Raw genomic sequence first — 13,956 nt, forward strand, 5'->3', positions numbered from 1 at the left:
CTTTTACAAATTTTTACTTGGATGGAGAGTTGTGTCATTGGCACTCATACCACATCTTCTTATATCTATAGATATACTAAGGGGTATAAACATTTTACCGAGCCAGCAGGTCAATTTGTTAATTAGATTAGACAACTTAGATCTGTACACAATTTCAGGTATTAAGATAACTCCCAAAAATTTAAAACTGAAAGATATTCAACACGTACTTAATCAAAATACCTTACTCAAGGCACAATTAAAATGGGAAACTGAGTTTGCTGTAAGTATCGACTGGAAATCGGTTTGGGGTAATTTAAGAAATCTCTGTATAAAAAATAACATTAGTGAATTCCATTGGAAGTCCATTCATAACATTATTTACACCGAATCTAGACTACATCGATTTCATCATTCTTTGGTTCAAGGTAACTGCCATTTTTGCAAAAATCACATTGAAACACAAAATCATCTTTTTTATAATTGTAAAAAGATCTACCCATTAATATTAGAATTAAAAACTATATACACAAAAGTACACTTGACACAGGAATTAATTCTACAAGAGATAAATATGATCCTAGGTATTTATGACAGGCCTATAAAGGAAATTATATTTGGCAATATTCTAATATGCATAGCCAAATGGACAATATGGAAACTTCGAAATCTAATAAAGTTTGAAAACATCACTTGCAATAATAATAGAATTATTAGACAATTTTATTGTGAACTAAAAGAAAATAAGTAAAGTGGACATCTATCTCGCCTGTTTTCTCTGGACAGGAGTGAGAATGTAACACAGGAACCCTAAGTATGCTCTCCTGGGCTACTAAGGTAATTGTAACAGGATATTGGAAATAAATTGTATTTGAGTTTAAAAAAAAAAAAAAAAAAAAAGAATTTATCAGAATTCAGATTTTTAACTTGTTGGACGAAGTCCAGTGCAGTTGAATTTTTGTTATTGCCACTGTATGTCGGTATGGACGAAACAATCTTTACTGTGTTTAAGATGACAAATACTAGTTTTATTCATATCACTTCGTAAAAAACAAACCTGTAATAACTGAGAACCATATATTTTCATACTAACATTATCTTATTAAATTAGAGTTGGGTTTTTTACATATTTCTTTTAGGGGGCGAAGAGGGAAGGATATCTGGGAACAAATAATATTGAAACATAATGATCAACCTATGCTGCATATCTACATGCTTTACTTCTTGGAAGTAAACAATTGTAATTTTTTCCTCTTATATTTGATGTGTTTCCCTCGGTTTTAGTTCGTAACGCGGATTTGTTTTCTCTTAATCGATTTATGACTTTTGAACAGCGGTATACTACTGTTGTCTTTATGTAACAAGTCGTCTGAAATAAGGACAAATTTCAAATCTGAAAAAGACAACACATTAACCGCCACTCGTACATAAAATAAGAGGCGAGAGTTACTAAGAACACACTCAAACCTCACCAGTCGAAGGGAAAATGAAAACGCCATGGCATAAAAACTTTTAGTAAATTGGCTAAAATGATGTAGGATGTTGTGGTTTGTGGATTGACAAGTACTGTTATAGGTCATGAACCGGTGTGATGTATTGTTTGTTTAAATAACACAGGTTTTCACATAATACTAATATCATTTAGTCAGTTCAGATATGGAAATGACAACATTGTATTCTAAGTACCAAGGAAGTATTTTATTTTATTGGCATTCAAGTTATAATTTCCTTCTAAAAGTTTAATATAATCAATTCAAAATACTTCCTGACTCACATTAACTATAACTAATTTGGATTATGTATAGCAGTCCATAGACAAACAATGTCCCTTAGAAGACGCACAGAAAGTACAACAGATATTTTAGACGACAATGATGCAAACATTTGGACAAATAGACAAAAAAAGTTAAGAGGATTTTTACAAAAATCCTGTGTTGTCAATGTAGTATTATTGGTCGTTCTTGTGATTTTACTCATCACAAAAATAGGTCTTTATGAAAAAGACAAAAAGACCTTACAAAGTAACGAAGTGTCGTTCAGGACAACAAATTCTAATAATGGTGTCTGTTTACCTTGTGACTCCTTAGGATCCAGCATCAAAGTTGACGATACTTTGTTTGACAGCATCAGCCGTACGGAAAATGGAGGGAAAATTTGCTGCTATAAAGATCAAGAATACATGCAGAAAATGATTTCACGGGTATGTAAAAAGTAAATTAAAAAAACCGAACTCCATGGAAAATTCAAAACAGAAAGTCCTTTATCAAATGGCAAATTCAAAAGCTCATACACATCAAACGAATAAAAAACAACTGTCATATTCCTGACTTTGTACAGGCATTTCCTTATGTAGAAAATTTTGGATTAAATCTGCATGGTTTTATAGCTGGTTAAACCTCTCACTTGTATGACAGTCGCATATAATGAACGACAACAATGTGTGAGCAAAACACGCAGTCATAATAGGTAAAAATGTCAAAAATTGGGGTACAACAGTCAACATTGTGTTATAATCTTAATCACTATAAAACTAACAACTATTTCAACAAAGAAAAACAAAATGACATATAGACACTCTATAGACAAAGTAAAAAAGCAAAGAGAAAAGACCAGAATACAAGAATGTCCACAGCACAATAATACAATGGCGGGATGTATAAATACCGAGCCACGCCAAAAGTATATTAACAAAAATGGACTAAACAGTTAATGTTAAAAGTATACAAAGACAAATAAAAAGAACACTATAACGCGTAATTAAGATGATAAACAACGTCAAAACCTACAATCTATACTTCAAGACCATCCTGTATTATTTGTGAAGTTGATACGGAATATTTATCAACAAGGTCTTGGTATCTTCCGATGAACTTAAAAGGACAAGACGTTCTTTGACATAACCCTGGTTCGTCATCTTTCTGCTCAGACACTGATGACGTTTTATAAAGTCTGAGTAGCAGCTGCAAGCTCTTTAATGTCGAATGAGTTGGAAATGTATATTCCATATGCAGATGATGTTGGTATATTGCTGCTAAGGTGGGGGGAATTTATAATTTCAAAAGTAAAAACGTATCGTTTATCATAGATTCTGGTTCTATCATGACCGCTTATGTCAAATTCGAGGTATAAGTCTAGAAATGAGACGGAGGAAGCCGTGTCTGTTGTTTCTTTAATGTCTAGTTCTGGAGGATATATTAATGAATCCCAATCAGAAAAGTTTGGATTATTAATGGAAAGAACATCATCAATATATCCGAATGTAAAATTTAATGATCTGGCTTCTTGCTTTCGACAACTGTCTGCAGAAACTACGACTCATATGAAAATAAGAAGAGGTCGGCATGGAGAGGCGCACAATTTGTTCCCATAGGAATGCCGACAATTTTTTTGAAAGAGTATACAACAAATGTGTTGTCAATAAGAAACTCCATCATACTGATCACTTGTACTTCTGTGTAGCATGTTTTACCTTTTTGTTCACTATTAACAAAATATGGCGTATGGTATTCCAGAGCAATACATTTAAAGCGTATGCTTCCATTTTTATATTTAAAAGCATTGTGCATTATTTCTTTTAGACGATTTTCAATTTCACACGGGTAACGGTGGTATACAGGGTTGAAAAATCAAAAGTTTTGATAAAATAATTTCAGTGAAAGAGATCGAAAAATTATCCAGATGTAACGTACATGGCCATTGGTAAAATGCTATAAAACAAAATACAATTATGGTTTTTTCAAAGCTGTTATGTATCCAACTGGTCTCTATAGAATTGTGTTTATTCTCTATGCAAAGTTGGGACTGTAGAAATATAGATAGGTGGCTATTAATGGATAATTGTTTTTAAACTGAAGAGACATAACTTTTAAATCGTTACATATTCATTTAAAACATTTTTTCTACATGAAATGTTCTCGTTCGAAGGAAGAGATTGGAATGCTCGAAAAAGATCTTTGAAATAAGTAGATTTCTATAATGAGGAACAATTGGGAAATTGGTGTATTAGAAGATCTTAAGATTTTGTATGTACGTGATTTTGTTTAAAATTTTTAATCAGTTTGCAGTAAATAGTGTATCAAGTTTCTAATGCAATGTTCTCGATACATAATACAAACAATACTCGTGTTTACAAGACGTTTTTTAAACGTACGTTAAATTAGTTTGCTAACCAACGAAAACAAACTATTGATTATGTCACCATTATGTCATTAGAAGAATGCTTTCAATTGTTCCCGCTTCATCAGTTTAAACACTGTAAATCAACATGATGAACCTGATTATAAACGCCTAAAGACTCTTAACAACGCATTAAGGTGGTGAACAATCGGGATTTCATGAGAATTCATTCTTACCTTAAAGTTTCGTACATAACGAAAGCCGAACCTCTTGCTGCACTTTATTTCTTGCTATATACGTTCTACCATTAAACAAAAATCAAATACAAAACAGTACGAAACATGCACTATGCTTTTGAACTTAAACACAGGATTGAAAAAGTCTGCGGTTAAGGGATGAAACTAGGGGATCCAATGTGCCCTTGTTTCATACCTTGTATCTTATAATAATAAAACTAAACTACTAGTAGTTGTAATGTTACCAGATCTCGGAAAACATACCCGGGCTGTCAAAAAGTTTTAAGAATTTTCCTAAATCATACGCATGTACATATGACATTTGTCAAAAAATCTGAAAAAAAGATGAGTGTGAAAAATAAATGATAGGTCGTGAAATCAATGTTTAACGTTCAGTTTGAAATACTGTTTGATAGTGTTGATATAATGCTGTTTTCGCCTCAATTAAAACATTGAATATAAAATTAAATGGTAGATACAAAATGCCGTTATGTATTGTTACAATGCAAATTTATTATTTATTCCATACTCCTAACAACAAAATCATTAAATCTAAGTTTACCTGTGTACGTTGTTTTATTTATCGCCATTTTGTCCCAGGTAAGAGTTGTCTTATTGACACTTTTCTATGGAACGCCACAGCTGTCTTATGTGGTACTCTGATATCACGTTATGTTGTTTTATTATGACTTTATGATATTTTGTCTTTACATAATATGGTTTTGACATTACGTAATGATATTATGATATACCTCGCGTGGTCACGTGGTTTTACCTCATCAAGTAATGTGATGACCACATCAAAGAATGACAGAACCACATCAATTACTGTAACGAACACATCAAGTAGTGTGAAATCGTCAAATTTTGAAAAATCATTATGTAATGTTAAAGCCATATAAAGAATTGACAAATCATCATTACGAAATAACAAAACCACATCATGTAATGAAACAACTACATTACGTTAAGCCACATACACATCAAGTAATGTTAAAACCACATTACCTAATGACACAACCACATAAAATAATTGTGAAACCACATCGAGTAATGACAAAACCATATTAAGTAATGACAAAACTATATCAAGTCAATACGAAACCATATCATGTAATATCGAAATATCATTAAGTAATGACTATTCCATATTGAGTTATATCATAACATCATTACGTAATTTCAAAACCATATTATGTAAAGACAAAATATCATCAAGTAATAATAAAACAACATAACGTAATATCAGAGTACCACATAAGACAGCTGTGGCGTTCCATACGCTTCCTACATCTTTTTTATTACTACCTGTAACGTCTGTTATTTAGGCACGTACGTGTTAATATTGTATTTATATTGTGTCATAGATCAAACTTATTCGTTCAGTGTATGTTTACTTGTTTTTGTTTAAATGTCTTTTTGATCGAGTTAAGCCATTTCATTTGATATTTTATAGTGTATCTTTTTATGTTGTAATGTTAAACTACTGCCTCATGTTAAGGTGAAGGTTGGCGCCTGTTAAAACGTTTAAACATTTGAATGCACCTGTCCTAAGTCCGGAGCCTGTTGTTCAGTATTTTTCGTTTGTTGGTGTGGTTCATACGTGTTTCTCGTTTTTTATAAAGATTAGACCGTTGGTTTTCCTGTTTGAATTGTTTTACACTAGTCATTTTGGGGTCCTTTATAGCTTGCTGTTCGGTGTGAGCCAAGGCCCCGTGTTGAAGGCCGTACTCTGACCTATAATTGTTAACTTTTTATACGATGTGACTTGGATGGAGAGTTGTCTCATTGGCACTCATACCACATCTTCTTATTTACATTATGTATTCAAAAATCTGTAAAATGTTCATGGACATATGCTGAATGGAATATGAGAGACTGCTGTAAAAGGGATACAACTAGTTGATGCTAGTGACATATACATAAGACGGACCAGTGTTTCACCCAGATGAAAAAGGCATGATGATTTGGTAGTTGAATGTGATATTCAAGTACGCACACGTCATAAGATGAACATGAATGGAATGACAATTCGATTGAAAAGCCTTTGCGTTTTCTCCTTCTTTTGTTATTGTTTGAAATTTTAAAAAAAAGGACACTCTGCAAAGGAGGTCCGTCGGGATACAAGGAGGGAAAAGCCGAGGAGCATGTTGGTTAGTTTACATTTAAAGGAGTACTTAAACGTGCAGTACGAACGTGACACTTTCGGAAGCACCTTTTACATAAGGCATCGCGGATTTAAACTCCCCATTTCGACCGGCCTTGCCTGCGTATTTATATATCCCTCTTAGCCAAAGGGAACTCCGATAATTGCAAATGAGTCGTATCCCTCAGGAGGAGATACTTAGGACCTACTTATATCACCGGGTACCACCAGAAAAATATATTTTGAAGTCTACCTACTGCCTCTGAAAATCTTCCATGTAACCCCTTTTTGTGCGATTATAGAGCCCCTGACAAAGAAGTTTTTGGATCCTCTGTTTTTAGAAATCAAACTTATACAACGAATACTCCATATTTTATGGTATATGTATAAACACTAGCCTATTTGTTTTGTCTTGATTGTTTTATTCATATCTAGATGATGGATCCAATGATTACAGAGCCTGCCTGGGATATTGGTAAGTAAAATAATCATTTTAGCCCAAGAATGCAAAAGCAAGTCGTTCTTTTATTTACTGTAATGGCAATAGATGATCAAGCTTGCAAAATACATCAGTTTAATTGTTTCTGGAATGTACATTGTGACTCATATTTTCATACTATACGAAGATACGAAATATGGACAAACAATTTGTGTATATTTATATTTTAATTTATTCAAGGAAAGATTTGAAAATGATCGAGACAAATTTTATATTTTTTTGGCATTTTTTCTTTCTTTCTTTTTTTACGTATATATGGTGATAAATAAAGAAAGGTTATTTGGAAAACTAGAATTTACGAATATATGGTGATAGATAAAGGAAGGTTAGTTTTACTCATAAAATAACGAATTTGTAGACAAATGAAAAGTTGTTGTTTGAAGAGTACAGCTAGCACTTAATGTACGGGAAATGTCTGGAAAATTGAAATGCAAAAAAAATTTAGATAGGTGGGGCATAACTACGTCAATGAGCTTTTTGCATTTTTAAAAATACAAGCCGAAAACAAATGTTTTATTTTGCCAAAAGTGATGTATGTACATGGAATGATTTACAGTCCTTAACATTTATTACTTTTTCATGAAATTATCACAAAGTATCTCCCAAAATTATATTATTATACAGAACGTGTCAAAGCAAAACAAATATACATGCGACACTTTCGGTCAATATAAATTAAATTATAACGTTAGCTCAGAGACATATAACACAATATGTCTGTGCTTACATTGACGTTATGTGCGAATACGTTCACTTTTTGACCTGGTCACATTTTGTGGAGACATGTACAACTTGATGCAAATAAATGAACATTTGAGCGATCCCCGGAAATCTAAGGCTTAAATAAAGCTTTAAAACAATCACATTTCGGAAATAACATGTGTTATTATATTAAATTAAGAAGGTGTGGTATGATTGCCAAGGAGACAAGTATCCGCCACAGACTAAATGACATAGAAGGTAACTACTATATAGTTTATTTGTGTCACAAATTTGAACTATCCTAGAGTATTATGTGTACTGAAAAAAATGTGCAATGGGTCTTTGGTAACACGGAAAATGTTGAATAGAATTAAAAATGGTATATGATATGTTAAAAATAGATATATGTTCGTAAAATATAATAAAGTCACATTGCTATGATGAGGCGACACACCTGTTTTATAATTTTTGTGAAAATATTACAATGTCGAACTGGTGGCTGTTATATTTTTGTCTGAATTTTCAAATCAAACTGTATTACAGAATTCTGAAAATGGCTGATTGACTCCGAACTGACTTCACCGTTTAACGTCGTGGCTATGATCATATTATTTAAGCTATCGAAATCTATTCTGCAGTCTGCATTTTTCTACGTTAAATTTTGATGGTTTGTTCTTATTGTTACGTCTTACGCGGTTAAAATGGCATTATGCAAACGAATCATCGCTAAATTATTAAATATAACATATTACTGAATATATATTAAAACATATTAAAACCAGTTTTTATTTGGTTTTGAGTCGAAGGATGAATCAACATAGTTAACCATTTAATAATTGGTAGAAATTGATTTGTGTTTATCCTATTTATGCATCAAGAAAGGGTCAAATGAAAAATAGACAGATTACCGTGCGTAAGTTCTAATATGTCGGCACATGGTTGAACTTTTCCGAACAAAAGAAAGTGATTTTTAAAATACTAAGACCAACATTTTTTGACGTTTTAACACATTGTCGGGAATTATCTTTTTTTAAAGTTGTTACACAGTCTGTTTTTTTGCATTCCTTAGAAGCTCTCCAATGAAAGTCACATAAAATATAAAAAAAGAAAATATACAAAAGCTTACAAACATAGTTCGGACAATTAATCATTTTGTAGAATATAATACGAATATTCAGTTATGTTTTTCAAATGAAACATGACATATACTGCTGACATGTAATTTCATTATTTTTTTCTAATATGGGTTTCGCAGAGACTTAGAATAAAACCTATTTGCATATTTATTTACAAAAATAACGCTTATAGATATAATTTTTCAAAAGGTGCCAGCCTAAAGACAACCGAAACTAAAACGAGCATAAAATCTCAAAGAAATGCGAGTATGTAAAAATAGGGTAAATATGTATACTATTCCAATAAAATCGTTTGGTATATGAACAGCCAATAAAAAACATTTCGGTGTACGTTTTCTTGTGCTCCTGTCCGTACATTGTAATTGAAATGAATATTTGAATATGCAAATGAAACCTGAATAATTGTGGAATTATTCATTCCCTTTAAGATTACGTGATCGAAAGGAAGATGAAATGGTGGAGAAACAGACCAAACTCTATTCACATGTATATAGATTTGAACAACCTGACAGGTATTTATGTGTATAGATTGAACATGCTGACCGATATTTTATTTACCATTTTGATTGAATTGGATAATGGATTGAAAATAATGTCACGTAAAAGTAAAACCGAGAAAAACATTATCGCATCCTTATTTTTACGATGATGTTGTGTATAGAGATCGTAAATATAGAAACGATCAATGTAAATTTATCGATCCTTTGAAAAAAGTTATAAATTTTAAACTGTAATAAGTTCCTGATATAGTTTTTATCGGTACACACATTGATTTTGTAATTAATGATTTAAATCCTAACTAAATGTATATTTCTATACAGTTTTAAGAACATTGACAGTCCTACATCCATTAGATACTTATGTTTTGCCATTGTACAAAGTCATAGTTTTCTCAAACCTCTTTTCCTGGTTCAATCCACAAAGTTACGTTAACAAATGTGCGAAGGTCAATTTTGTAGTATTAGTACTACTTTACTTTTAATCACTGTGCGATAAACATGTACATCTAACAAAGGTTACCTTGCAATGAACTCATTTTCAATGTTTAAGGATCAATACAAATGCTTTGTGTTTGTCAATAAAAGGAGATGTGAGGTACTAGTATATGTCAGTCATTGAGCAATTAAAAACGATACTAAACAAATAACCAAAAGACATCTAGGGAGCAACACACACTCTCCAACATTAAAAATATTTCTTACAATATGGCAAGTTCTAAATCGTCCCGAGTGAAAAATGTTAAAAACTTAATCATAAAATAATCAACGGCAGCCAACTACACCTTATTCTCCAAATAACAAAAACATTAAGATAACATAATATAACACACCCACTGACGAGGTTCAATGGATAACCACAATAAATATGTAGTGGGGTTATATATAAATCGCAATGTACCCGTTTTTAATCTCGATTAGTGGACTTACATTTATTTATATTCTACATTTTTTCAGGAACGAATCTTGCGTGGACCTACTCGAAAGACCACCTAGGAACAGCATACTTCAAAGATTTGACCTACAATGCCACAAACCAGAGCATTGAAATAGTAGAAACGAGTATCTATTTCGTCTATTCTGCTATTACCTTTGATTTTGGTGACGTTACTACTGTTGGGTTATATCGGCATAAGATAAAGCAATGGCATCGGCTTCTACCAAAGACGGAACGACAACCTTTATTGCGGAGTAGATTTGGTGGATCTTCAGAAACAAGAAGAATGTATACTAGTTTTCTTTGTGGAGCTTTTAAACTTGATAGCGGTCTCATAGTGCAGAACGAAATTTCTCCTACGGCAATCAAACATGTGAAAAAATCAAAATACGCTAGTTATTTTGGACTATTCAAAATCTGAAAACTAATACAAGGATTACCAGCCATGCGGATATTCAGTTGAAATTAAACCATAGAAATGGAACTCTGAATTGTAGAAGGTACAGCACGGTTAACCTGGCATACTTGGACTGTTTACATATGTTTCTATGGCCTTTAAAAAGTTAAATGTATGTGCATAATTTTTTGATGTTTTGTATCTTATATACATATGATGTATACATAAATTATAGTATGGAGCTACAAGATATGCATCTTTTAAATTAAAGACAAATTATTACAAAACATTCTCTTTCGTTTGGTTCAACTGGTTTTGGATATTGAAGATTCATAATCCTCAATGCCATTAAAAAACATCCACGGAAAGATAAAAGATTTATCTGTTAAAACAGCATTAATCGCATCTCTGCCCCTGGAAACAGAATTTAAAAAAAAAACAATCCTGAAAATAGTTTATAATCAGTCTTATCGTGAAGAGAAAGTCGGATACGCAATTCTATTTTCAGACGTGTTTTAGAAGTCTGTTTTTCCTTCAAACGTTTTTCCCACAAAAACAAATGAAATATCATTTCTTTTCAGATTCAATATTTTTTTTTATATTTTAAGGCTTCAAATTGACAAAATAACATAAAAAAACACGTTACTGTATTGGTCAAGTGAAATACCTTGTAATAAGTCTTATAACAAATTAGGTGTGTTTGAATAACAAACATAAAAAACTCATACTAGTACTTTACTGTTGGATCTTGAAATGCATATGTAGTAAAATTGAGAATGGAAATGGGGAATGTGTCTTAGAGACAACAACCCGACCAAAGAGCAGAAAACAGCCCAAGGCATAATTGTCTTCAACTTGTAAAACGAAAATGTTGCTTATTAGTGAGGGTTGTAGCACAATGAAGGCATTGCGTTTAGGTAGCCAGATAGTTTTGAAAAGTAGTGTCACAGTTCTGCAGCCTTGATATATCTCTTTTATGTCTCATTTTAACATTGTTTTGTGATAGGTCCATTCTAAAACCTGTTTAACTATGACATATGAATATTCATGGTAAAATAATAGTACCAACTGAAATACTATAAAGAAAATCAAATTTGACCTTGAAATGTTTTTTCGAAACGTCAAGTAAGATCAACGGACCCAGACCAATACTACTAAAATCAACGGACTCTTCGCCTATATATATATATAACTCTATAGAAATGTAGATCAACGGTTAAATCAACTGACACCATTGCAAGTGCAATATTGCGAGGCGTAGCGTATCAAAATTTATCAAACTGGTCAGAACCGGTTAAAATGCATACAGAATTAAAGAAATGTAGATTTGACCACTGCATCGAGTGTGATACGATATCTCTCCACTTGAAACAGTTTTAAAATTTGACTGTCAAGAGTGGAGAAATATGGTATTGCAGGAGATTTCGTGTCGGAATCTGTGTTTCTAATGATTTATAGACGATTATCTTTCTTGTTTAATGATCTGTAAATCCACGTCGGAGAAAGATTGAAAAAAATGGGTTTTTTTTTAATGTGAAGATATCAATTGAGTATGGCTGCCTTTTTCCGTGACGTCACAAAAGCAAATTCAGGAAAAGTTCGAAATTATGTACGTCATAATTGAATTTTGAATATTAATGAACTGAGATCAAACGAACCACACGATGATCATAAAAATAATTAACCGATCGAAGGAAATATCAGAATACAAATCAGACATTTTTCCTCTAAAACCAACGAAGGATGGCAAATTAGAAAATAATGAGTGTATGTTTGAATACATATACATACATGTATGTGCTACAAGGAAAACATTGAATTGAAAGTTGATGTAGACACTAGTGACAGAGACATCACTAACCAATCCAGAGATCAGGATACTACAATTCAGGATGTACATGATTTGATGATTAACTTCCCATGTCTGTTCAAATTATTTCTGGGCCAAATAAGGAAATAAAAAAAAAACAGAATGTTGTCTCGAATTCTAATCGAATTACATGTAACAACATAATGAATAATCATTTAGTGATACCATGATTGGTAATTCCTCATTCACTCCGTACATTTCTGGATGTGTTGTCAATTTCAATGAAATATTGAATAAAGATTTACATAAAACGTGAACAATTTGAATCTGTTTTATCAACTGGTTATCTATAATGTTATTTTCATATTGATATTACTTCTTCTTTAACAATGGCAAAACAATAATTATATCTTTATGCTCAGTTTAGCTTAATAATACTGTAAAAATAACCTTTTCTTAATTAAATAATTTTGAATATTAAATGTTGACGAAGGCTATAATTATATCGTCTTTTTTCTCTAATGATAAATATGGGTTAACTTTTTATTGCGGAGGAAAGGGGTGGGGATAGAATTGAACTGGTCAACATTTACCACAAATGTTAACAAAAGTATTACATACCGAAATTCAAACGATCGTAAATAGATACATGTAGATCATTTCATTCATTTGATCCATTTGAACTATTATCACCACTGACTTTGTATCCATTATCGTTCGTTTCTCCTTTACGAAACTGACAATTGCCGGAACGGTTCATTCATGATTCATTTCTATTGACATAAAAAGGTCTGTTTGCCATTGCATTGAGATTACGTCTTGATTAAAACTTATAAGAATTCCACCCATAAAAAAAAATAAATGAAGATTGTTTTGTTTTTTATACCCGACAAGTTAAGAAAATATACAAAACTATTAAGCGCATATAGGAAAAAAAGCACTCATCTATAAACCACGATTATACAATTGTATAATCTACCTTTAAATGATGCTTTTTCTTTCTTTTAATGCAAAGCCTTTCGATACTTTTCTGTAGGTATTTAGGATTTTTATGAAGTTTTGTATGCATTTAGAAGTCGTTGAACTGCATATGTATATCAAAATCATAATATATGTGGCAATTATAGTCCATAGATCAAATTAATTAAACATTTGTGTCATAAATCTATCAATATAAATATAAGAAGATGTTGTATGAGTGTCAATGAGGCCACTATCCATCCAAGTCACAATGTGTAAAAAGTAAACAATTATAGGTCAAAGTACGGCCTTCAACACGGAGCCTTGGCTCACACCGAACAGCAAGCTATAAAGGGCCCCAAAAAGACTAGTGTAAAACAATTCAAACAGGAAAACCAATGGTCTAATCTATATAAAAAAACGAGAAACGAGAAACACTAATGAACCACATCAACAAACGACAACCACTGAACATCAGGTTCCTGACTTAGGATAGGTACATAAAAATGTATAGATTGGTCACAAAGAGCGCCGAACAATA

General features: G+C 32.0%; 1 protein-coding gene across 1 annotated transcript; it reads left to right on the forward strand.

The window, feature by feature from the left end:
- The first annotated feature begins 1,656 nt into the window (after positions 1-1,656).
- On the forward strand, positions 1,657-10,934 carry LOC127738276 (uncharacterized). The gene is made up of 4 exons (XM_052249463.1): positions 1,657-2,179; positions 6,913-6,952; positions 9,243-9,326; positions 10,269-10,934. Exons 1-4 carry the CDS (start codon positions 1,802-1,804, stop codon positions 10,667-10,669), a joined length of 903 nt encoding a protein of 300 aa, XP_052105423.1. The 5' UTR covers positions 1,657-1,801; the 3' UTR covers positions 10,670-10,934.
- Positions 10,935-13,956: the final 3,022 nt, after the last annotated feature.

Source organism: Mytilus californianus, unplaced genomic scaffold (genome assembly GCF_021869535.1).
Source record: "Mytilus californianus isolate M0D057914Y unplaced genomic scaffold, xbMytCali1.0.p SCAF_4, whole genome shotgun sequence".
Taxonomy (NCBI): Eukaryota; Metazoa; Mollusca; class Bivalvia; order Mytilida; family Mytilidae; genus Mytilus; species Mytilus californianus.

Coding starts and splice junctions, on each gene's coding strand:
- LOC127738276 (XM_052249463.1), top strand. CDS start 1,802: ATGTCCCTTAGAAGACGCACAGAAAGTACAACAGATATTTTAGACGAC. Junction 2,180..6,912: donor TGCAGAAAATGATTTCACGG/GTATGTAAAAAG, acceptor ATTCATATCTAG/ATGATGGATCCAATGATTAC. Junction 9,327..10,268: donor AGATTTGAACAACCTGACAG/GTATTTATGTGT, acceptor ACATTTTTTCAG/GAACGAATCTTGCGTGGACC.